The following is a 26,633-nucleotide window of genomic DNA, read 5'->3' as shown; positions in this document are numbered from 1 at the left end:
CAGCTGTTTACAAAATACATTAATAATTTAGATGAAGGGATTAAAAGCAACATTAGTAAATTTGCTGATGACACAAAGCTGGGTGGCAGTGTGAAATGTCAGGAGGATGTTATGAGAATGCAGGGTGACTTGGATAGGTTGGGTGAGTGGGCAAATGTATGGCAGATACAGTTTAATGTAGATAAATGTGAGGTTATCCACTTCGGTGGCAAGAACAGGAAGGCAGATTACTATCTAAATGGACTCAAATTAGGAAAAGGGAAAGTACAACGAGATCTAAGTGTTCTTATACATCAGTCAATGAAAGCAAGCATGCAGGTACAGCAGGCAGTGAAGAAAGCTAATGGCATGCTGGCCTTTATAACAAGAGGAATTGAGTATAGGAGTAAAGAGGTCCTTCTGCAGCTGTACAGGGCCCTGGTGAGACCCCACCTGGAGTATTGTGTGCAGTTTTGGTCTCCAAATTTGAGGAAGAACATTCTTGCTATTGAGAGAGTGCAGCGTAGGTTCACAAGGTTAATTCCCAGAATGGCGGGACTGCCATATGTTGAAAGATCGGAGCGACTGTGCTTGTATATACCGGAATTTAGAAGGATGAGAGGGGATCTGATTGAAACATATCAGATTATTAAGGGATTGGACAAGCTGGAGGCAGGAAGCATGTTCCCGCTGATAGGTGATTCCAGAACTAGAGGCCACAGTTTAAGAATAATGGGTAGGCCATTTAGAACAGAGATGCGGAAAAACTTTTTCATCCAGAGAGTGGTGGATATGTGGAATGCTCTGCCCCAGAAGGCAGTGGAGGCCAAGTCTCTGGATGCATTCAAGAGAGAGTTAGATAGAACTCTTATACATAGCGGGGTTAAGGGATATGGGGAGAGGGCAGGAACGGGGTACTGATTGTGTATGATCAGCCATGATCACAGTGAATGGCGGTGCTGGCTAGAAGGGCCGAATGGCCTACTCCTGCACCTACTGTCTATTTGTCTATAAGTTGGATTTCTTCTAAACTGTACTGGCCTCAAAGCTCAGCTCTTTGATTAGTGATTTTTCAGCCCACATAGTTAAACCAAAATACATTTGGTGTTGATGCAACTTTAAAATGAAATATGCATCTTTAAATGTATATTTAAATGAATATTTAATGAATAAATGAGACACATCGAGTATTTAATACGATCTCTAAGACTCCAAATATCCATAAAATATTTACTGTACAGCCTTTATAGCAAGATAATTCTGAAATTATGATCATCCAAAAATACCTGTGCCATGCCTTCTTCCCAGCCTTTAATCACTTCCTGTTTGCCAATTTTGAACTTGAAAGGCTTGTTTCTGTCTCGAGAAGAGTCAAACTTCTTGCCATTCTGGAGCATTCCTGTAAATACCACATAACCCTTCTTAAAAAGGTTCTTACAAAAAGGTTAATGCCTAATATCCTGAAAGTAAATGGTAAAAAATTTACTCCACAGCATCCAGGACATCTTCAAGGAGCAATGCCTCCAAAAGGCGGCATCTATCATTAAGGGCCCCCATCACCCCATATGCCCTCTTCTCATTGCTATCATCAGGAAGCCTGAAGGCACACACTCAATAACTCAGGAATAGCTTCTTCCTCTCTGCCATCTCTCTGCCATGAACCCTCAATACTTTTTTTCCCTCTCTTTTTGCACTGCTTGTTTTAAATATACACACACACACTTCTTACTGTAATTGATTGTTATTATGTATTGTAGTCTACTGCTGCTGCATAGCAACAAATGCCAGCAATATTAAATTTTATTCTAAAAAAAATCAGAAAATACTGTATCATAGCTATTGACAAAATACTGGAAAAGTGACATTTCTTTATCAGCATGGTTTACACAAAAGGCTAATATACTGAGGTTTATAGTACTGTGTAAGGCTATTTCATTTCATAAATTTGCATAACTTAGGTTCTGCCAGGATTTAAAGACTTCCTTGCACACCCGCCCCCCCAATAAATGTAGTTTAATATCATCCTATATTCTTCCATGAAGTCAGATGAGAGTTTACTCAGAAGGAAGGATATACATCACATGTACAGGGCAAGTTGAAACCTCATGTCATTCATTGGTACTCAAGGTTGGTCTTTCACTTGTGAAAATGTGTAGGAAAGGCAGGCCCACATGCTATGGTACACTAAGTTAGCTGAATGGGACAAGATGACAAGCTTGTTGAAAAATAGAGGCTGGGAGTCTGCTAGTTTGGACAGGTCTAACTGTGACTTTCATGTTTGAATTGATTTTTCTTTTACAGAAAAGTTTCAGAGTTCTGGTCAAATTTAAACTTTTGTTCACAGTGACCTTGACATCATGGCATGAGTCAAAAATATCTAAAATCTCATTCATGATCAATGCTAATAACTTGAAAATTTGTTGCAGTTTATTTCATTAGATATAATCCCCCCCACCCCCATTTTATCCAAAGTGAAAACACTTTTTAGTTCTATGTATGCATTAATTACTAGACATTGAAACATCAGGAAGACACTGAACATGAGAAATGATAATTCCCAATTACTGTAACGCTCTAGCAAGTTGCTTTTATTAATCACTGAATTCTCTCTTCTGTGGCTAAACAATTCTTTACTTAAGGTACAGCAAGATCATGTACAATTCATATACTTGCATGATATCAACACGTTTCTTCAGAATTATATTTTTTGAAAACATCACGAAAGCTTACTGATTTGTGCAGAGCTGGCTACAATATCTAGGTCATAGTTTTGCCTGTGGTTGTCTGACAGTGTGCATTAGCTGCCACTGAAAAACTAATATTGTGGCGAGTTAATGAAGACCTCAACTCTTGTACTGGCAGTCATTACGATAAATTATACAGGAAGGAACACAATTAGAGAATTAGAGTAAATATAGGCAAAGCCATCATAATTTTGCTGTACTGAAACAGTGATTATGCAGGTTTGTGCAAGAACTGAACGGTTGAAGGGATGCAGTTATTCTTGATGCAGCTTCAGATTTCTGTACTCCTACTGGAAACTAGCTACGATAATATGGTATGGCCCAGATAGTGGTGATCTTCACCTTTGTTGTATAACTTTTGAATAATTGATGTTTAGTTTTTTTCCCCCCTCTGGATGCTGTGTATTTAATGTGCTGTAAGTTTTTCCGTTTCCACTGTGCTTACACGTCCCTGTGCATATGACAACAGACACAACTTTTGACATTGATTTGATTCCGGGCTAACCAAGCATTATTCAGGCTCACAATCAGAATCTTCATTCATATGCTGGAACCCTCAGGCGTGCTGTCTGACACTCATTTGTCTTTACTGCTTGCCTTCTGTCTAGGAATAAGGAGCTTATTTGGATGGTGAGCATCAATTTGTTTGGCATTTGTGTTGGAAACAGGTGAACGTGGTTGGGTGAGGGCCAGGTTGAATTGATCACTTCCACCTTGCAAATATTGCATATATCTATTCACTTTTAATTATTTAAGGACTTTTTCCCCCATCAGGAAGGCACACACTCAGCGATTCAGGAACAGCTTCTTCCCCTCTGCCATCCAATTCCTAAATGGATAATGAATCCATGAACACTACCTCTCTTTTAAAAAAAATATATTATTTCTGTTTTTGCTCTATTTTAATCTATTCAATATACATACATATACTTACTATAATTTACTTTTTTTCTTTCTATTTTACCATGTATTGCATTAAACTGTTGCTGCTAAGTTAACAAATGTCATGACACATGCTGGTGAAAACAAACCTGATGCTGAGGTTTTCTCTCTGTCTGTTCACTTCTCTATTCCAACTCCCACTACCACCCCTCCTCCCCTACTACCAAAACTTATTCACCCCTCCTCATAACCAACCCATAACCCCACCCCCCATGCGGTTCTCAGCGTTCATCTACCTGGATTTCTTTTCCCTTGATTAAACTTCCCTTTCCCCTACCCCACTCGCACATCTTCACATCATCCACCTGTCATGTCGTTCCACCTACCATCTGAACATTCTTCCCTCCCACCCATCATCCCTCCACCTATTAAACGCTCTTACCCTTCCCTCTTTTTATATTCCAGCTGCCTTCCTTAACCCTCTCATTTCTGATGCAAGGTCATGTCTGCAAACACCGACTGCCCTTTTGCCTTCATAGATGCTGTCCAACTTGCCGAGTTCTCATATTCAAGTGTAGGTAATCTTTTGTTTCCCCTTGGTGTATGCAGCAAATGTGGATGGCAATTGTTCTGAAAGAAGAGGTATCCTAAAACACTGGTACTTTTTCTCCTTATATTTAATGATATGACAAAGTGCCATAAACAAATACTTACTGATGATTGTCAAGAAAAGTGAAAAAGTAAAATTAACAAATGAATAACAATGCACCATGGGTTTTTTGCCTTGTCATTAGGACAAAAATTCCCCTAAAAATCCTTTATCAAGGGTTATCAATACCCAGAGATAGCAGGACATACATAAACCAAATTATTATAGAATTTCTTTCACATAAAATCCCATACTGGAGTTCCTTTACATAATATTAATATAGTAAAAGTATTATTAAGACTGTCAAAATCAAGAAAATGTAGACCCCCCTTTGTCATAACTATTCATGACAGCAGATTTTTTTGATATAATGAACTTTGTTTTTCCATAAAAAGTTAAACAACATGGTGTTTATCAATTTACAAATTTTTTTTTTAATTGACATATAAGGGGAGAGCTATATATATAATCCTGGAAAGACCTTCTGCTTTACAAAGCAAAACAGGGCCTTTTGAAGGTAAGTCCCTTTGAAGTCACTGGTTTAATCTTATAGACAAAACCAAAAAAAGAGGTTGAAAATTGTCCACACACCTTAAGTATTCATTTTTAACAATAGTTATCCCCAAATATGTGACTTTGTCTTTTATGGGATATTATCAATTATAGATTGAGTGCAACCTTTAAGAGGAAACAATTCACATTTGCAAATACTTAGACAGAGATCGGAGGCTTGTTAATGTTTCGGGTTATCTCTGTAAATGTTTCTGTTTTGTGACTCCTTTTAGATAGACTTCCTTCTGTCCAACAGTATTTAGAGTGGATTTTCTTGTTTATTTGTATATTTAAAGTTAATAGTTATATATTTATTGCTGCGTATATGTGATTCCCTGGTTTTGTTAGCACATGGTTAGTGTTTCTGTTTGTGTTCAATAAAAATAAAAAAAAAATTTTTAAAAAAGGAAAAAATATAGTAAAAATATTGAGGTTATACATAAGGTAAAGAATTGAGTTTTCATGCATCCATGTGCTATATTCTCATGTTTTCATGTGTTACATTTTTAAAAAAAGGCACTGCAAGACATGGCAAATGTAACAAGGACTGACAACTGTGACATCTTTCAAATTTGGCTTTTGCGATTCCCAGAAGCAAAAAAAAAAAATTGTGAGTACACCCAGATAATCCAGCTTTCGTATAACCTAAGAAACATCAAACTAAATAACTCCTCAGAGGAACCTGACCAAAACTCCATTATATAAACTCCCCAAATTACTACATAAACACACCTTTAAGGTGTACCAAATCAAACACAGAAGCATTTCATTCTCCAGGTTTGTGTGCAACTGGAGACCAATCTGTGGAGATCTGCTTATTTCTATCCATCCACCCATGAATTTGCCTAGGAGACTTAGCAATGTCCTGTTCCAAATCATTTTCATTTCTGTAGGACAGTGAACTCATTTATACTATCAATTTTGTAATTTGCAAATATGCCACTCACTGTTTAATCAAGTGATGATGCAATAAAATGTAAATTAGAAATAAATTACTTATTTTATTTTAATGCATCTAGTAATGGAGAAAAAACACAGAAACTTCAATTCCTAATCAGGTGCTTACCTGGTTAGAAGACTTCTGAAGCTTCTACGTTTTCAGCCCATTAGGGCAGTTAACCGACGAACAAATGAAAATAAATAGGCAACTGAAAACAACTAACCAAAAAAAAGTTGAATCTTGAAAATTCAAATCATGATTGCTTGAAAAGTTTTAGTCTTCACTACAAGGATATCAGAGAAGTTTAATAAAAGCAAACATAACACAAAAAGAACTGAGGGACTTTGAGTGCCCAGAGGGAGGAATTATATCCCATACTGGAGAGTCAAACAGCATCCACCAAGCTAAGCTAATATCTTGAAAGACAATGCATTTATGATTTTCCCTAGTTTAGCTCTTCTCTAGTGTGCCTGATGGGTAAACATGAAATAAAGTATACCTTTACACTTTAACTTGATTGATTTTATATTCTTTTCCTGCACAGAGCCAATGTTATTAAAATAAGCTCATTTCTTTATAAGCACGTTCTTATAAGCTCATGAGAAAACAATATTCACTTGGAGTTGTACATTTCTACCTCAAACTTGTCTGTCAAAATATACTTACAAACCAATACCGCTTTAATTAAATTGCTTTACATTTCTATCATCTGCAATACAAATCCATGTGCACTGTGTGATATCTGGAAAATCTGTTTCTGTGAACTTAGCCAGAATTAAATAGTTGGATAATAATAATAATAATAATAATTTAAAGCAGCTCTGTGGAATGGTTAGCCTTCTCTGATTGAGGGGTGAAGAAATAGAACTTACAAAGTAAGTATCAATGTTCACACTTTTGCGCAGCTGGACATTGGTAGGAACACAGATTCGATCCCGAGAGAAGTTCCTGGTATTTTTAGTTAATATAAATACTACGCAAGTTTTGTTTTGCACTGCATTTGGTCAATGGCACATCAACTTTTATTTAAAAAACTACTCATTACCTTCATTATATGAAAAAATTTAATGTGCAAGACTTAATTAACCTTAACTATTTAGGGAAATGGTAGATATTTATTGGTACATTGTTGCAGTTCGCAGAGCTGCCTCCTCACAGATAGTGAACTAGGCTCAATCCTGACCGCCAGTGCAGTCTGCAAGTTGTCCTTGTGACCACACTAGCTTCTACCAGGTGCTCTGGTCTTCCCGCATCCCAAAAAATGTTCCATTGTAAATTGTAAAATGTATGTGAATCCCACTATTTTGAGATTGGGGAAGAGTGTGGTATTATGGGGAAAATAGTCTGGCGTTTGATACATTTCAGAATGGTCGCTATGGTTCAGAGCCCATCTCCCTTTTGTATCTCTCCATAACTATGATACAAAATAAAACATTTTAACTACAACAGAATCTTCTAACATCAATAGAAAAGCTCATGTTTGAGTTGACACAAACAAATCATTTCACTGCTATGTCATCCTGACTTTATCCCTCAGTATGTGCATACGACAGGTGATTGATAAGTTCATGGCCCAAGGTAGAATGAGTCAATTTTGGAAAACCTAACACATTTATTTTTCAACATAGTCCCCTCCTACATTTACACACTTAGTCCAGCGGTCGTGGAGCATACGGAACTTGGACCTCCAGAAAATGTCCACAACAGGGGTGATTGATAAGTTTGTGGCCTAAGGTAGAAGGAGATAAGTTATACAGCTCTGGTTACATGCACTTGCAGGTCAGCTCTGAGTAATTACGCAGAAAGTTTGAAGTTAATAACTCATCAGAGGTGATTGATATGTTCGTGGCCTAAGCTAGAGGGAGATGAGTTATTATTCAGATTCAGTTTATTGTCATTTAGAAACCACAAATGCAATGCAGTTAAAAAATGAGACAACGTTCCTCCAGAAAAATATCACAAAAGCATATGACAAAACAGACTCCACCAGAAGTCTGCTGGGAAGAACAGGCCCCCAGTCCTTGGGGTCATGTTGCCGATGGCTGTTTGGCAATCCCTAATCCAGAGTCTGGAGAGGCTGCTGCGTATTAATATCGCGCTACCGTCTAGCATGTTCCCCGGTAAGGAGCTCCAAATCCACCAAACAAGACCAAAAACTAAAGCTACAAGACCTGCACAAAACCACATAATTACAACATATAGTTACAACAGTGTAAACAATAGCATAATTGATAAAAAAAAAACAGACCATGGGCACAGTAAAAATAGTCCAAAATGTTAAAGGACTGTAAGTTCAAAAGAAATCACCACACAGTTTCCACAAGTCCCCAGGGTCCCGACAGACTTGCCATTCCACGCCGGCAGCAGAAGGGAATACCCCCGCTATGGACTTCCATGGCGCCGCCCGACTCAGCCTCGCAGACGCAGCACACACCGAAAGTGACCTGAGTCCGTCGAACCTCCGAGCCGACCATCCCCTCCGGCACAGCTTCTCCGAGCACCATCCTCTGCCGAGCGTATTAAGACGGCCCTGCCAACGGCCATCGGCAACATGACCTCAAGAACTGGGGGCCTGTTCTTCCCAGCAGAGTCCCGGACCTCACAGCAGCAACGAAGGTCTTCCTGGAATTTCCTGATGTTTCTCCGTGCTTCCACGTCTGATTTCAATCAATTATGATTGCGCACGGCACCCCACTTCACAAATAACAGATAATCAGATAATATTAACTTCATTTAGAGGGAGATGAGTTATAACTTCGGCCATTTCTCAGTTTTCTCTGTTCATGACAGAAAGAGATCCAGTTTGTTGAGGTTTTCCCAATGGTTGTAACATTGTGGTTCATCTAAAAAGAAGAAGCCTACTATTTGCAGTAGTCAGTCATCTGTTCTCTACTACATCATGATCCTCAATTGATCCTTCCTCTGGAGAATACATGCAGGATGCAGAAATTCTGGATTATGATGTACAAAATCTTCATCCAGTACAGTATTACTCATTAAGCAACAAAACTGAACCATTTGCTCTTCAACTTAATGGTGGTCTGTTTCTCAGATGAGGGAGCAACAATATTTACAGAATACAGTTAGGAAAGTGTCACAGACATTAAACTTTATTGATTAACGGACTCTTCATGATTTGAGTAAGAAATAACAATTTCACAGCAATTCAATGTTCTTGTTAAGCTATAAAGCAGAAATGGGGCATAAAGCAGCAGTGTGATTACATGATGTTAACAAAAGTCACCACGTATGTAGTGATATTAAACCTGATTCTGAAATACCAGTATATCCTTTATGCATCTTATTACTCAAGAAATAACTTTGTTAAATAATTTTGTCAAATAACAACAATCTAAATAGCATGAATATTTATTTACATGTAAGTGCTACAGAAAAATCAGACTGGGTGAATATGTTCATATGTAGATATTCACTAAAAATTCTGTCCAGATGTGATGCATGGCAGTTAGCCAATTGCACTGATCATTGAAGTTTTCAAAGATGGGAAGTTAATATTTATGCACAGTAAATCCAACTAAAATTGCCAAAGAGCACATCAATGAAAGTGGAATTTTTAAAAAGTCATAGAAAAGCACAGCACATCTAGTCAATGGCAAACAGTTTATACTGCCTACTCCCATCGACCTGCACCCATACATAACTTAGCACACCATACCCCAACTATCCAAGAACCTATTCAAACTTCTCTTAGTGCTAAAATTGAGCTTGTATGCAACACCTATGCTGCCAGCTCATTCCACTCTCACAACCCTGAGTGAGAATGTTTCCCCTCCTGTTCCCCTTGAACCTCAACTTTGACCCTGAGCCCATGACCTCTGGTTGTAGTTCCAACCCAACATCAGTGGGGGGAAAGCCTGCCTGCATTTATCCTACCTATAGCCCTCATGATTCTGTATACCTCTATCAAATTTCCCCTCAATCTTCTACATTCCAAGTAATAAAGTCCTAACCCATTCAATCTTTCCTTGTAACTCAGGTCCTCCAGACCCAGTAACATCCTTGTAAATTTTCTCTGTGCTATTCAACCTTATTTACATCTTTCCTGTCCTTTGGTGACCAAAACTGCCCACAATACTCCAAATTAGGCTGCACCAATGTCTTATACAACTTCAACATAACATCCCATCTCCTATACTCAATACTTTCATCTGTGAAGATCAATGTGCCAAAAGCTTTCTTTACGACCCTATCTACTTGTGACGCCACTTGCGAAGAATTATGGACCTATGTTCCTGGATCCCTTTGTTCTACTGCATTCCTCAGTGCCCTAGCATTCGAAGGGCAAGACCTACCAAAGTACAACACCTCCCACTTGTCAGAATTAAGTTCCATCTGCCACTTTTCAGCCCATTTTTCTCTAGCTGGTCCAGATCCTACTTCAAGCTCTGATAGTCTTCCTCACAGTCCACTACACTCCCAATCCTGGTGTCATCTGCAAATTTGCTGATCCAGTTAACTACATTATCATCTAGAGCATTGATATAGATGACAACAACAACAGACCCAGCACCAATCCCTGCAGCACTCCATTAGTCACAGACCTCCAGTCAGAGAGACAACCACTCTCTGGCTTCTCCCACAAAGCCATTGTCTAATCCAATTTACTACTTCATCTTGAATGCCAAGCAACTGAACCTTCTTGACAAATCTTCCATGTGGCATCTTGTCAAATGCCTTGCTAAACTCCCTGTAGACAACATCCACTACCATGCCTTCATCAACTTTCCTGGTACCTTCCTCAAAAAATTGTACAAGATTGGTTAGACAATGATCTACTATACACAAACCATGACCACCCCTAATCAGTCCATGTCTATACAAATACTTATATTTCCGGACCCTTAAAATACCTTCCAATAACTTTCCCACTACTGATTTCAGGCTCACTGGCCTATAACATTCTCATTTATTTTTAGAGCCTCACATAAACAGCAGAAAGAACAACATTGTCTATCCTCCAGTCCTCCAGTATCTCACCTGTTGCTAGGGCTGATTTGAATATCTCTGCTAAGATCCCTGCAATTTCTGCACTTGTCAGGGTGTCCACCATTTGCTTCAAGAAAGCAAACACTTTCTCCTCGAATCTGTGATCCATGACCTCACCGCGGCTTTACCATACTTCTACAGACTCTTGTATCCGAATCCAGAGTAAATACAGATGCAAAAACATCTATTTAAGATCTCCCCCATCTCTTTTGGTTTCCAGAGGACCAATTTTGTCCTTCACAATCCTTTTGCTCTTAACATATTTGTAAAACCCCTTAGGATTCTCCATCACCTTGTCTGCCAGGACAACATTATGCCTTCTTTTAGCCATTTTGATATTGTAAGTGTTAATAATGATAAATTTATTAACCAACAATAAATCTTCCAGGTTCTAGAATAAACTACTAAGAAGTTATTATAAATTAATTTTATTATTTATGCATTTCATTTTTTTTAACCAAATACAGACATGAATACTTTTGTCCACAGAGGGGAGAATACATGGCATAATTGAACTTCATAAAATATCTTTTGAGTTTGACAACTCCTGAATTTGACAGAAGTACTAATGATTCCCAAACAAAAATATACAAAATAAATAACACTTAAAGCTCATTTGTTTTGGTTCCCTATTAATTATGTGTAGTGTATTTACAAAATAGGGCAAAACAACTTTCCAATGGAATCATATAGTGCAGAAATGTATTAAAGCACACAGTGAGGAAAGATACGGTTGAAATACATGTTAGGTATTTGTTTTTGCTTTGCAATAAAACACGTAATAAAGAACAAGATAACTCTATCTAATTGAATTTGCAAACTTTGAGTTTTGTGGGTAATATGGTCCACATTGTAGAACAGGGAAGGATGATTAAAATAATGTCATATTCAACAGATCAGAAAGTAAATACTGTAATTGGACAGTAACTCTGCAGTGTACATCCATATGCAAGACCAGCTTTTCACTGTATCTTGGTATGTGACAGCAATAAACCAAATCCAATTCTCACCTGAATTACCCTGTCTTCAACTAATCTCAGATTCTTCAAATAAAATTCTTAAAATAAAATGTGCAGCAGCTACTTGAAGCAAAAAGACAAAACACTTATGATAATTCATTAAAATTTGTTATTTTATTTCTTTTCAAAACCATGCAAGAATAATTCTTGCATTACAAATTTAAAAACCAAAATGACACTGCATTGAATATTACCTTGCATAATTAACAGATCATTAGAGAATTGTAGAATGGGCTAAAGGAACTACAATACAGAAGCTGAATTCATTTTCTTTAGAAACTTTCTACAGCAATAGCCAGTGAGCTGGAAAAATAAAATGAAAACTCAGGTGGTGCAAAGAAAATAATTTCCCTCCTACTCATAGTCTTGGTATTTATATAACATTTCCCTTCATGCTATCTTTAACTGGCAAGGTATTACTGAATCTGATAATCTTTTTAATCCAAAAGATGCCACTGTTGAATTTAGTTGTTTTGGTGGCCAGCTGCTAAACATATTACCCTTATATTGCTTTGAAAACAATTTCAGTCATTTAGTTCTTTTGGATAAATGATAATGTTTTACACACAAGCGACTATTTCAAACCAACCAACAAAGATCAAAGGACGATCTTTATGAAGAAATCTCTATTCTACCTGAACTAAATTTTAACAATTTTTGAATTCTAACAGACACTCAAAATCTTCCCCTAATTTTCCTATGATCTGCCTTTCTCTTCAGTTTCCATTTACTGTGTTTTACTATCCCTCCTGATTTTTCCCCTCGGATTCCAAATGGTCAATCCACTCCAGAAATCTTAGTTTCATTTCCTTCCATCACCATCTTCTGAATTCCAAGCCCCACACAATGTTTTGTTCTTCAAAGATTCAGAATACAAAGTAATTTATTGTCAAAGTATGCATAGAGAATACAACTGTGATTCATCTTCCCGCATGCAGCCATGAAACAAAGAAACACCATGGAACCTGTTCAAAGAAAACATCAAACGCCCAATGTGCGAAGGAAGAACTGATTACGCAAAAGGCAAAAAGCAAACAAAAACAGATAGAATATCAAACATCAGATCGGGAGTCCAGGAGCGTTCAATTCAGCGCCACACTGCTAGCCAACTGCTGGCCGCAGATGCAATCATCACCAAAGCGCCCCAATCAAACTAAAAAAAAACAGCAAAATAAGGTTAACCAGAATCCAGAAACACACACAATATGAGTCTGAGAGTCCTCCAAAATAAATCCACAGCCATAAGCCTCACCGAATCATCCTTGCAACATTGAACCCAGGCTCCTGCGCTTTCCTCTGTCAGCAGCAGGTGAGAAATCTGATCAAATGCAGGCAGACGGTGCCAAACACCGGTCCATCCTCCGACCTCATCGACTTCAGTCTTGCTCAATGCCTCAATCAGAGAGAAGCAATGGAGCCGATCATTTGCTCACGTCTTGCTCCAGGCTGCACACACACTGCGCTCCCAACTCCCTCGGAGGCAGCAAAGCGCCAGATCACTCAACTGGCTCAAAACCACAGAATCTAAATGTAAATCGCAGGCTCCAATCGCACACAGCTTAGTATTAGAATCAGTAGCAAAAGAAGTTCTTTCATGAATTGTCTGCAGGATGTTGCCATTGGCTGAGTTACTCGCTGGCACCATCTTGCAATGGGCCAACTTTACCTGCAGGCCCATTTCTTTGGCTAGCTGTCTTCACTCCAGACTCGTGTACACATCTCCACAATTCACTATCCATGTCTTCCCCTTCTTTTCACTTGCTACTCTCTCTGCCTCAATTTATTGCTCTGCTGAAAAAAATATTGCTGAGCTCAATTATTCTGACACTCACTCATTCTGCCAACTCTCCTCTGAACTTGCAGCACACTGTTCATTAATGACCGACCACTAATCTTGTCTTCAAATACCCTTAAAGTGCTATTGGGATCTAATGTAGAGAGGCCCTCAAACGTTTCTTCATCTCTCTCTCTGGACCATGACTCCATAACAGAACATCAGACCACTTTGTCCAGAGGATTACCGAACTTTTTTCTTCAGAAGATCCTTCTACCATAGCTCCCACACAGAAAAACAGACTGCTTCTGTCTCTTCATTCAGATCTACAAATAGGAACGTTTGGATAGACCCATTGATTCCACTTCCTTTACCGTCAAATTTTTCTCCCAATCTTCACTCTACTCCCACTTCCTTTGTATCGTCGTTTCCCAGTTACATTTCTGGTGCTCTCTGCAGCTGGGTTTCCTAGATCCAACTTGCTTTCCTTCATTGTGGATTTCCAATCCCACATCTAGATGGAGTCCAAAGGACTTCTGTTTCTTCATTGAACTGGGTTCCAACAGGACCTCTCTACTACCCCTACTCATTTTCCTGTCATTATATCAAGCAATAATTCCTTCAACTCACTTTCTCAAGTCAAAGTGTCGCTTTGAGATCTCCTGTGTAAAATCTCTCCCTCAACACTTTTTTATGATATATTTGAATATTTTTGCTGCTGCTTCCACAGTCATGAGAACCTCAAAATGGCATTATTTATGCAGTCAATTTCTTCTCACCTCTCACACGCTCCATATGTGATTCCTCCCTTCCCTTTTCCGATTACTCTAAATCCCAGTTACCACACAGACCAGCAACTAGTATTTATTAGAAGTACAGACTCCCACAATCATCCTGACTATACCCCTTTGCTGCAAGAACTCCATTCCAAGGCAACACGAGTGAATCTGCAGATGCATTCCATTCCCTCAGTTTCTCCACTTGAATCACATCTGCTCTGATGACAAAACTTCTTCAATGTCTTCTTTATTTCCCCTTTCCTATCAGCGTTCTGAAAGAACCATTCCCTTCAAATCACCCAGTTTGCTCTTCCACCTCCACAAATCATTCCCCCTTTTTACAGAACTTTCCTATGCAATACCTATTCTTTTGTTATTCTTTCAGGGAGCGGAGCAATACTTCCAGATGAAGCAGCTATTCATCCATGATTCTTCAACGTAGTGTAGAGCAGTTAATGCTTCAGATGTGATCTCCTCTGTACTGAAGAAAGAAAATCTCCATTCAGTCTATATGAATGATCCTAAGCTTCTAGCCACCTGCTATTTCAATTTTCTCTCTCACCCTGGCCTCTGATATTTAGTTTCCCACTTAAATATGACACAAGGTTATCTACCGGTAATTTTAAACTCTATTTCTCTCTCTCTCCCCACCACCCCCCCCTCCACAGATTCTGCCCATTCTTTTTGGATACTGTTTTGAGATATCCATCAATGGCTGTGTTCTGTATCTCCAATATCCAGCTTGCTTATTTTCCACTCTATCTATCCTTGTTCAACTTAACTGTGCTGCAATCTGTACAACCTCTTATCCACCCTACCAAAGACTTCCTTGCTCCCCTCCATCCTTCCCCTTCTCTGCAACTTTAAACATCTCATTTTTCCACTTCTAATGCATGGTTATTATCCAGGAATATTAATTAATTTTCTCTTTCCAGAGATGCAGCTTGACCGGCTAAGCATTTCTAGTACTTGTATTTTTATTTCTATTCTATTCACCTTGGTAATGACCAAAATTTGAAAGAGCAAACAAAGTATATAATTCCATGAAAATCAAAGACAAATCTTTATTGTTTGTTTCTGAAAGGATTGCTTGAAGATTTTTTATAACTATTTCAACAGCAACTAGTTTTACAAGGTAAAGCAATTAATTATGCTATCTAATGAAGTGTCATTTAGTGTAAGTATTTGTAGAGGTGGAATGACTGTACTTTGTTCTAGACATAACTGATCATGCATATTTATTTATTTTGAGATAAAGTGTGGAACAAGCCCTTCTGGCCAAAGAAAGTCAATATTCAAGTTTAGTAAAAATTCAACTTCAGATTGAGCTCTAAATGTAAGATCCAGTACAAATTGAATGATACATACTTTAATAATAAATATACTTCAAATTGAAGTAAGTATGCAGTATACAACCCTGAGATTTGCCTTCACACAGACAGCCATGAGACAAAGAAAACCATGGACCCATTTAAAGAAAAAAAAATCAAACCCCAATGCATAAAAAAAATCATGTAAATGTCAAAAAAACAAGCTAAAAACACATAACACAGAACTTCATATCACAAAGATCTCACAAGAGTCCAGGCATATCCAGTTCAGTTCAATCTAGCACTACGTTTCTTGCTATCTGCAGGCCACAGCGCTAATCCACCCTAATCAAAATTGCACACAACAGCAACAAAAGGAGGACCAGAAACCAAAGACACATCATAACATGAGCTATAGAGTTCAATCCATAAACTGTGCCAATAAACCTTGCCCAAGACCTATGGACTCTGGCAGCATTGAATGAGAGGGGGAGGGAGAAGGACTGTTCACACTCAGGCAGACGGCGCTGATCACCCATCTGCCTTCCGCTCTCATGCTCACTGATTTTGATCTTTCTTGACACTTCAATCGGCAGCATCAGTGAGAAATGGACTCGATCACGGACTCACACCCTGCCTGCAGGCTTCTTGGCTTCCAGGCCGCACGCTTCGTGCAAAACCTCACCGAACTCCCTTGGAGGCAGCAAATCGCTAGGTTGCTCCATTGGCCCGAAAACATACCACGAAAATGTAGATCACAAGCTCCAACATTAGCAGAACCAGATTTAAAAGAAAAAGATGAAGCAAACAAAATGAAAGAAGTTGTTCATGAACTGCCTGAAGGATGCCGCCCTTTGTTGCACTGTTTGTTGGTGCTACCTTTTTCCTTTGATAAAGTATATTACCAAACGCAGCAAGGGAAAATGGTTACTCTTCGATTATGCAGGTGCAAACAGCAAGTCAAAAAGAGACTATGTTAACAATAGGAACATGTTGAAATACACATCTCCGTTCTAATATTAGTCTTTAAAGATCAATTCCAATGTAACATGAAGTAATGCATAGAAAGAAATTATTAAATTTGATTCCGGGTCTAATAAGAGCCCTCTTGACTGTAACAGTTAGGGCATCGCAAAAGGTCTACAGGGAGGAAAAATTATTAGATTTCCCATTCCTGCTGAAAGCTACGTGCTCAAAACCCTGAGGTTCACGTATGAACAATAACAATTTTGATGAAGCACGATTGTGCAACCAACATCAGTGGTGCCAAAGTATTGATTTCAAGAAAAAAAAAGGCAAAATTACAGTAAAACCAGTGATGAGTGAAAAAATGAAAGTGCTGGAATATTTGAAAAACATTAGGCTAGATATGTCCCCAGGGCTGGATAGGATACAGCCCAACTAACTATAGGAAGCAAAGAGGACCATCGGCTATGAACTTTGTATCCCTACAGTTCACATGGGCAGTGCCACATGATTGGAGCATGGCAAATGCTATTCCTTTGTTCAAGAAAGGCAGCACGCATAACTCTGAGAATTACAGACCTGAGAGTCTGACTTCAGTGGTGAGCAAATTATTGGAGAAGATTCTTCATGACAGAACTTATGAATATTTGGAGAAGCATTGTCTGATTCAGGATATTTAGTATGGTTCTGTGACAGGCAGGTCATGCCTCACGAGCTTGAATGAATTCTTTGAGAATGTGGCAAAACATGTTAATGAAGATAGAGCGTTGGATAGGGGGTATATAGATTTTATAAAGGCATTTGATGAGCTTTCCCACGTTCGGCTCATACAGAAAGTCAGGAGGCATGGGACCCAGGGAAATTTGGTGATGTGGATACAGAATTGATTTGCCCATAGAAAGCAGAGAGTGGTAGTAGATGGAGTGCATTCTGCCTGGAGGTCGGTGACCAGTGGTGTTCTGCAGGAATCTGTTCTGGGACTCCCTGCTCTTTGTGATTTCTGTAAATGACTTGGATGAGGAAGTGGAAGGGTGTGTTAGTAAGTTTGCAAATGGCACAAAGGTTGGTGAAGTTTTGAATAGTGTGCAGAATATTTGTAGGTTGCAGTGGACATTGACAGGATGCAGTGTTGGACTGAGAAGTGGCAGATGGAGTACAACCCAGAAAAGTGTGAAGTGATTCATCTTGGAAGGTAAAATTTGAAGGTAGAATACAGGGTTAATTGCAGGATTCTTAGAAGAAGAATTATGGTATCAACATCGGTGAATTGCTCGAAATTGATGCGCAACTCAACAGAGTTGTTAAAAAGGTGTATGGTATTTTGGCATACATTAGTCAGGGATTGAATTCAAGAGCCGCAATGTAATGTTGCCGCTCTATAACACCCTGGTTAGACCACACTTGGAATATTGTGTTCAGTTCTGATCACCTCATTATAAGAATTGAATTGAATTTTATTTAATAAGGGAGTAAAAATGTTTATGTTGTGTCTCTGTCGCAAGGTACAAGCAATAAAGAGGGGAAATGTGGGAGGATATTACCCGAACACTAAAAGTGTGTACACCAGTGGACAGTCAGATATGCAATCAGATCAATGTATATTGATAAATCTGATGGACCAGTTAAAGAAGCTGTCCTGGCTTTAATGCTGTGATATTGCTTGCCAGACAGAAACAGCTGAAACAGTTTGTAGTTGAGGTGGCTGGAGTCCCTGATGATCCTCCGGGCCTTTTTGCTGCTGTAAATGTCCTGAATAGAGGAAAGTTCACCTCCACTGATGCACAGGGCTGATCGAACCTCTCTCTGCAGTGCCCTGTGACTGTGGGCAGTACAGTTCCCGTCCCAGACATGGAACGGGTGAGAGGATGCAGAGGAGATCTATCAGGATACTAATGGACCGGGGGCACCACGTTACTGAGGCAGTAGCACGATGTTATTACAGCTCAGGCATTTTGGGTGTTTGGAATTTAACCCTGGCACTATTCTGTAAGGAGTCTCACTATGTCCTCCCCATGAAATGCATGGGATTTTCCCCAGTGCTCCGGTTTCCTCCCACAGTCCAAAGACATACCAGATAGATTAACTTGTCATTGTAAGTTGTCCCGTGACTAAGTTATGGTTAATCATGATTCTGGGGCAGCAATGGCTTAAAGGTCCGGGAAGGTCACTAAATAAACAAATAAATAAAGGTGTGATGAGCGAGCTAGGACTTTTCTCTTTGGAGTGAATGAGAATGAGGGGTGACTTAGATAAAGATGTCCAAGTTCAATGGCATGGAGAGGATAGGCAGAGACCCTTTCTCAGAGTGGAAATGGCTAACACAAGGGGGCATAATTTTAAGGTGACTGGAGGACCGGATGTCAGAGGCAAGTTCTTAACACAGAGAGTGGTAGGTGCAAGGAATGAGCTGCCAGGGTTGGTGCTAGAGAAAAATACATTAGGAGCATTTAAGAAACTATTAGATGGGCACATGGATGATAGAGGGGTATCTAGGAGGGAAGGATTATCTTGATCTTAAAGTAGGTTAAAAGGTTGGCAGACATTGTGGGCTGAAGGCCCTGATCATACTGCAATGTTCTACATTCTACAGAAATATGTGCATTCCTGCTTTACCTACAGGTTTTATGGAGATTATGTAAGCAACCACAAGAGTACAGAGGGACTCACAGTTATCTTCACTTGAAATACAAAACAAAGGTAGGAGAGTCCCAGCATTGATAGCTCCTTTTCAATGCAAGCTCCACATAGCTATCAATTCCTCACTTATTCTAAAACTGATCATCCTCCTCTCTAAGTACCTCCAGTGATCCAGTTTTCCTAACCCTCTGAAGTGTAGAATCCACCATTCATCATTCTCTGCTAGAAGCTCCAATGCACCTCAGTTTTAAATGATCTTTTGTGATTACATCCCCTTGTTTGAGACTCTCCCACTGGTGGAAACACCTCAGGAACTATCCTTTCACACCCCCTAATAATGTTGTACGTCATTCTTCAACCTATCTGGAATGGGGGGGGGGATGTTATTGCAAAGGACCAAAAGAAGCAACAAAAATTTGTAAAATTAGTCAACTCCATCTTTGATACTTGCCAGTGTAGTATCCAAGACATCTTCAAGGAGCAGTGCTTCAGAAAGGCAACATCCACTATTAAGGACCCCCATCGCCCAGGGTATGCCCTTTTCTCATTGTAGCCGTCTGAAGGCACACACTCAGTGATTCAGGAACAGCTATCTCGCCTCTGCCACCTGGTTCCTAAATGGATATTGAACCCATGAACACTACCTCACTTTTTAAAAGTATATATTATTTCTGTTATTGCACTATTTTAAATCTATTAAATATACTTTTATATACTTACTGTAATTGATTTACTTTATTTCATTTCTATATTATCATGTATTGCCTTGTACAGCCGCTGCTAAGTTCTAGTGATAATAAACCTGATTCTAAACCCCAAGAACTCAGATTTAATTTCTTAAAGCCACTCTTGATGGAACAAACCTCTCATTCCCAGGAATTAACTGAAGAAATCTCTTCCAAATTGATCCCTCCCCTATTGAACAAGGGTGTCACATTTGAGCTTTTCCAAACTGCTGGTATGCTCCGGACAGACTCAGTACATTTTGAAAAGCATCAACCAATGGTCCTACATGTGTAATCATTACAATCTTTCTCTATTTGTAAATACCAACCATCTTGCAATAAATAACAATATGTCATTCTCATTCCTGTCTACTTGCTGCTCAGTTTTTGGATTTCACACACAGGTGGATCTAAATCCCCTAGTATTCCACCCCTATACAATCCTTCTCCAGTTAGATAGGTCTGCCTTCTGAATCCCTTACTAAAGCATATCACCTCATATTTTCCAACATTATACCCCAGTGGCTACGTTTTCTCCATTCAGTCAATCTGCTTATATCTTCTTCCAGAGTCAAAATATCAACATTGCAGAATGCTATCCCATCTACTTTTGTGTCATCAGCAAACCTGAATAACCTTACATGCTGCCCCACCAGGCCACTAAAAAGATAATTAACCACACAAGAACAAATCCTTGACGTACCCAACTACTCTAACCAAAAAAAATTCTATCAATGACTTCATACTACTTGCATGAGCTTTTATGCGTCTCTACTTTCTGTGAAGGCTGAGGAAAGTCCATCTCCCACCCCCCACCCCCCCATCCTCATCACATTCTACAGGCTGCATCCACAAAGCAAACAGCATTAAAGGACCCCACGCACCCTCATACAAACTCTTCTCCCATCTGCCATCTGGGAAAAGGCACCGAAGCATTCGGGCTCTCACGACCAGACTATGTAACAGTTTCTTCCCCCGAGCTATCAGACTCCTCAATACTCAGAGCCTGGACTGACACCTTGCCCTAGTGTCCTGTTTATTATTTATTGTAATGTCTGCACTGTTTTGTGCACTTTATGCAGTCCTGGGTAGGTCTGTAGTCTAGTGTCATTTTTTTTTCTCTGTGTTGTTTTTTTTTTTACGTAGTTCAGTCTAGTTTTTGTATTGTGTCATGTAACACCGTGGTCCTGAAAAAAACGCTCTCATTTTAACTATGTACTGCACCAGCAGTAATGGTCAAAATGACAATAAAAGGAACTTGACTTGACTTGATCTAGGCTTATAAAATGACTTCAATGAATCCAAATAAACTGCCTCTACAGCTTCCTCACTACTGACACTGCCCAATATATCCATGAAAACACAGCTTTCCTTTTATAAAACAGTGACTTGGTTTTGACTGCATTAATCTTCTCTAAATGACTAGTTACTTCTTCCTTGATTATGTCTTTAGTAATTTACTTTCAATCGCTAGTTTCCTTCTTTTGGTTGTCTTTCCTTTCTCAACAATGGTGATACAATTGTGACTTTCCAATCTGCTGGTATCCTTCTGGAACTAAGTACCATCAGCCAATGGTCCCACCAACTCTGCAATGCTTATTTTAAAAACTCTCGATGCAGGTTATGGGGTCCTGATGACTAGTTTGTCTTTAGACCCACTAGCTTTTCTCAACAACTTATCCCTCAAGATAGAGACTGTTACAATTTCTCCCTTGCAATTTGAAACTAGCCCATCTGCCAACTTGGATCATTTCCAGTGTCCTCCGCTGTGAAGACTGAAGGAAAATATTGGCTCAAATTACATGCCATTTCCTTGTTTCCTATTACTTACTCCACAGTCTAACCCTCCAAGGATCCCACACTTCCCTTTCTACCCTCTTCATGTCCAAAGAAGCTTTTGCTGTTTGTTTTGATATTACCCGTCAGTTATCCTTCATAAGCAGTTTTCTCCCAGCCTATAAGCTTTTTAGTCTCTGCTGGTTCCTGAAAATTTCCAAGCCCTCTGGTCTACCACCAGCTTTTCCTCTTTTATAAATGGGTCAAAGTGAGGAATTATTTATACAGCTGACTATCATAATTTTTCACAGCAGAAATATAAAGAAGTTAATGCTTCAGCTGTTTTCTTCACAGCTCTGTATTTCATGTGCTTTACAACGTGTGCAACATGAATGTGAAAGTGTGAAGAATTACGAATACGAAGTTGGAGCACTTGTGACACAAAATTGTAACAAAGGTGTCCTATCTACTTGAAGTACGATCAATTACTACTAATGACACATAGACTGCTTTGAATTGATTAGAACAATGTAGGAACTGAATGTTGCCACTCCATATTCACCACTTCAACAGACCCAAAGATTAAATGATGGAAATACTCTGAAAATGTACAGGTCATTAACACCTCACATTTTCTATGAACGGCAAAATAAACACGGAAATGATGTTTTGACATCTGGAAAAGCTGAACATATGATAGAGAATTGACGTATACTGAAACTTCACAAAGATGGAAGGAAATGTGGCACATGTGTCAAACAAACAATTATTTTGAGTTACAAAACCTAAGAGGCAGTGGAAAATAGATCAAGTAGGTTTTGATGTTTTGTCACAAACTTTATCTCTTTTTCAAATCTCACCTACACCAACCCCACACTCCCCCACACACCAAAAAGCCACATTAATTCTTATTAAATATAGATACCACCCTAACAGATAGTGCTTAGAACCGAATCTATCCAAACTCACATGAAGTTAGAGCCTGCAATGTTCTTGCCTTATTTAAGTGTGGCTACAAAGATTAGAGGAGATGTGGAGATAATAATTCAATAAAATGACTCCTTTTTGAATACAAGATTAACTTGGGTGGACATACAGGATCCCATGACATTGTTTCAGGCAGAGCAGTGATTTGAGGATTACTGAGTCAACACACCCGTAATCAAATTAACAATGTTTCTGGGATTTTAAAATCAGGTTATTAACAGTCAGAACTGAGACACCCCATAAGTGCACAGATCTACCTCTGCAATTAAATCATCCAAAAAACATGCATTAAATTTGCCGCTTTTCCTCCTTGAATCCCAAGTTTCTGATTCTATATTCAACCACTCCCTTTTTCTGGCACCTTTCCATGTAACTGTAGGAGTTGCCATATTCCCACCACTTCCCCCCCCTGCCCCCGCCCCCCCCCCCCCCACTATCCAGGGATCCAAACTGTCCTTCCAAGTGTAGGAGCAATTCACTTGCACTTCCTCTAATCCTGGTGTTCAATACGTGGTCTCCTCCACATAGTGGTACCCTTGCAGACAGGTGCTTTGCAAATCATTCATCCATTCCGTTGTTCTTTACAAAATTTCCCATCTTCTGTCACTTTAATTCTCTGACCCTCTCCCACTCTGGCCTTTGTCTTCAGCCTCCTACACTGCACATCATTGGGGCAGTGCAAGGAACAGCACCATCTGAGCAAAATGCAGCCAAATTGCAGGTAACTAGCTTTGTACTTTCTCCATATTTTTAATTATTTCTACCTTTCAAGTTTCTCCAAATCTAACTGCCAGTCTCCACCCCACCACAGATAATCCATCTTCTCCCACACATTTGCACTATCAGTTTTCCAGATCTGATGGCAAATACTTGGGCTAGAACACTGATTGCATCTTTCTCTGTAGCGGCTGCTTAACCTGGTGCTTCCTTTCATATTTTTTTTAATTTTGGTTTGCTAGCATTTATAGGTTTTTATTTTGCTCCAAAATACTTTGGACCTGAAAGAGGTTACCACAACAACTTTGAAGACTGACTTGGTTCAAATTATGTATCACCAGATATGCTATCTTGGAGTAATCACTTTGGAGATACTTGCAGCCTTAATTGGATTTCAGGTAATTGAACTTCGTTCATAAAATCATTACTGCATTAATTGAAAAACAAAAGATACTAATAATTCAAATTATTTAGTTATTTATATCTGTGACATCAATAATTTCTTCTGTATCTATTTAAGAGGAGGTCTCATTTCTTGCACCTCTACTCAACTGCTCCAGGGACTCTTCCAGCCATTCTGAAATGGAGAACAGACTTCTGATGGAAGATCACTTGCAAAATAATTTGGACTAGGTTAGACGGCAATTCTCAGTTTTACAGCTTATAAGAAATCAGCAACTTGCCCAATGAGACAATTGTTCAAAACTAAATGACACAGTATTTCCAAGATTAATAATTTACCTCTGAAAAAGTGGGATGCTTCAAACATGCTGAAAAGATCTCTTTTGTCAAATATCAAACCTGATGTTTATTCCAAGAGACAATGCACAAGATTGCAATGCACCCTGCAGATGCATTAAATAGTGTACATATATTTAGTAACACTGTAAGCCAAGCTTCTCTTGCAAACCCACTACCATTGCATCAAATCATAAACAAGAATCTTCAGATGCTGGAAATCCAAGTTACACACACCCATTTTAATTCCACTTTCCATTCCCGTATGTCAGTCCATAGCCTCCTCTACTGCCGCGATGAGGCCACTCAGGTTGGAGGAGCAACAGCTTACGTTCTGTCTGTGTAGCCGCCAACCTGATGGCATGAACACTGATTTCTCAAAATTACAGTAATGCCACCTCCCTTCACCTTTCCCCATTCCCTATTTCCATCTCTCACCTTATCTCCTTACCAGCCCATCTCCTGCCTCTGGTGCTCCTCCCCCTTCCTTTTCTTCCATGGCCTTCTATCCTCTGTTATCATATATCCCTTCTCCAGGCCATTACCTCTTTCACCAATCCACTTGCCAGCTCTTTACTTCACCCCTCTCTCTTCCCAGCTTCACCTATCACCTGCAATCTTCTACTTCTTCGTCCCCTCCCCCCAACCTTCTTACTCAGACTTCTCATCTTATTTTCTCCAATCCTGATGAAGGGTCTCAGCCCGAAACATTGACTGTTTACTCTTTTCCCTAGATGCTGCCTGGCCTGCCAAATTCCTCCAGCATTTTGTTAGCATTGGGTCAAATGACTTACTATATAGTGGATTAATAGGATATAGTTACTTAAATAATTCATCTGGAGACTGTACTGATTAATTACAGTTTTTCTACATTTATCAGTTTACATTTGGGGCTCACAGATTCCTTCGTAAAGTTTTCTCCTTTTGTTTTGCATCAGCTCAAGACATGTACCATCTCCAGTGAGCAGAGTGAACTGCTCCTGGGTCTTTGCCAGTATTCTGCAATCAGTACTCAAAAGCTACACGGGGCGGCTGAGAGCAGTTCTTCCTGTAGTCCACTCTTCCTTCCTGGAGAAAAGGACTTGACTCTGTCTCAGCATTTTGCCACGGTGACATGGCCAAAATGAAAAAAAGACCAGTGTGGGAGGGGCTGCAAATTTGGGAGTAGATCCTGCCATTCTACATTAAACTAGGTTGGGGTTCATAAACACCACCATAGATACCATCTTCAGAAAGCTGCAATGCCCATTACTGCCCACTGGTGACATTATTTTTAATATCAAATTGAAGTATATCATTCATAGAATACATTACCTATATAGTGAACAACGCATGTCTGTCCTTTTTTTGGAAATGTCCTGCCTATAAAAAGATTATAATTAGTACATTTTTATGGTTAGTACTTACTATATATGACATTTACCAATGATTGCACAACAATTGAATATATTCAAATGTAACATTGCAAATGTAGGATATTCCATTATTTAAAGCTATTAGCTTTAGAACATAGTACTTAAACGTACTAACTTTCAGAATTAGTTGCCAAAACGTATCTTCGTCTCATAAGTTTCAGATTCTATGCCTATTTCAGAATGGTTGGCTTTGATCTCTCAAGGATTTGACTACTGCAATAACTAAACTTTACATACATCTTCGAGCACACGCTCTGTTAAATCAGTAAAAACATGCCGGATCGTTTCCTCGTTCCTCGATACTAACTGAACAAATTGTTCAAGTGAAAATCGAAGTAGAGCGAAATCCCGCAGTCCCTCCGTTATCTCTCCCTTACAGTACAGTACTGGCCTTTAAGCAGCTGTCAGCAAATGCCATTTAAATATCCACACACTGCATTGCTACCAAATTTGTCTAGACTGCTAAGACTGCTACAATGCTAACACAACACATAACCCAACTAACACAATAAATATCCTTTGTAAAGAAGAATTACCGTCTCCTGGCGATATTGTCTCGATTTCAACGCCCATTCTTAAATGATGATAATTTAAAAAATAGATATATGTATCTTTCCACAAGGAAATTGTCAAAATCGCCACTAAAAACGACAGCAACGTCTCGTCTCCCTTCCACCCAGCGTGGCTGGAAATACGCACCAGCCGAGCCCAGCCTGTCAATGAGCGCGTGACGTCGTCCCCGCACGTCAATCATCCGGAACCCACCCAGTTCCCACGCGGAATTGGAAGGTTGGTCGGTTCCGTGCGCCAATCAGCAGCGAGGAAGCGGAGACCGGCTCTTTTCACCCCTCCCCCATCTTCCCGCTCAGCAGGTTTCTGTGGTTCCCACAGCCGACGTGGGTTAGGTTGAAGTTGCAGTCTGGCACGACGATCGAATGGAGAATGGACTTATTTTAAACTAATGGAACTTGACAAGTCTACGGAATATTCTTCGTAATAAAGTACAGTAGAGTGTAGAGCCAGATAGAGGAAGAGAG

General features: G+C 39.3%; 1 protein-coding gene across 2 annotated transcripts in view; it reads right to left on the bottom strand.

Moving 5' to 3' along the window:
- LOC132400647 (peptidyl-prolyl cis-trans isomerase FKBP1B) overlaps nt 1-26,310 on the bottom strand; it is a 34,501-nt gene extending 8,191 nt beyond the window's left edge. For both annotated transcript variants that reach the window (XM_059981827.1, XM_059981828.1), the window contains exons 1-3: nt 26,133-26,310; nt 25,496-25,543; nt 1,266-1,378 (exon numbers count right to left, since the gene is read on the bottom strand). In XM_059981827.1, the coding sequence (XP_059837810.1) occupies nt 1,266-1,378; nt 25,496-25,543; nt 26,133-26,169 (198 nt within the window). In that variant the 5' untranslated portion in view covers nt 26,170-26,310. The remainder of the gene's footprint in view (nt 1-1,265; nt 1,379-25,495; nt 25,544-26,132) is intronic.
- Nucleotides 26,311-26,633: the final 323 nt, after the last annotated feature.

The sequence above is a fragment of the Hypanus sabinus genome, chromosome 10, assembly GCF_030144855.1.
Source record: "Hypanus sabinus isolate sHypSab1 chromosome 10, sHypSab1.hap1, whole genome shotgun sequence".
In the NCBI taxonomy this organism is placed as follows: domain Eukaryota; kingdom Metazoa; phylum Chordata; class Chondrichthyes; order Myliobatiformes; family Dasyatidae; genus Hypanus; species Hypanus sabinus.
The sequence above is the reverse complement of the archived record's forward strand: the minus strand, read 5'-3'. Positions and strand labels throughout refer to the sequence as shown.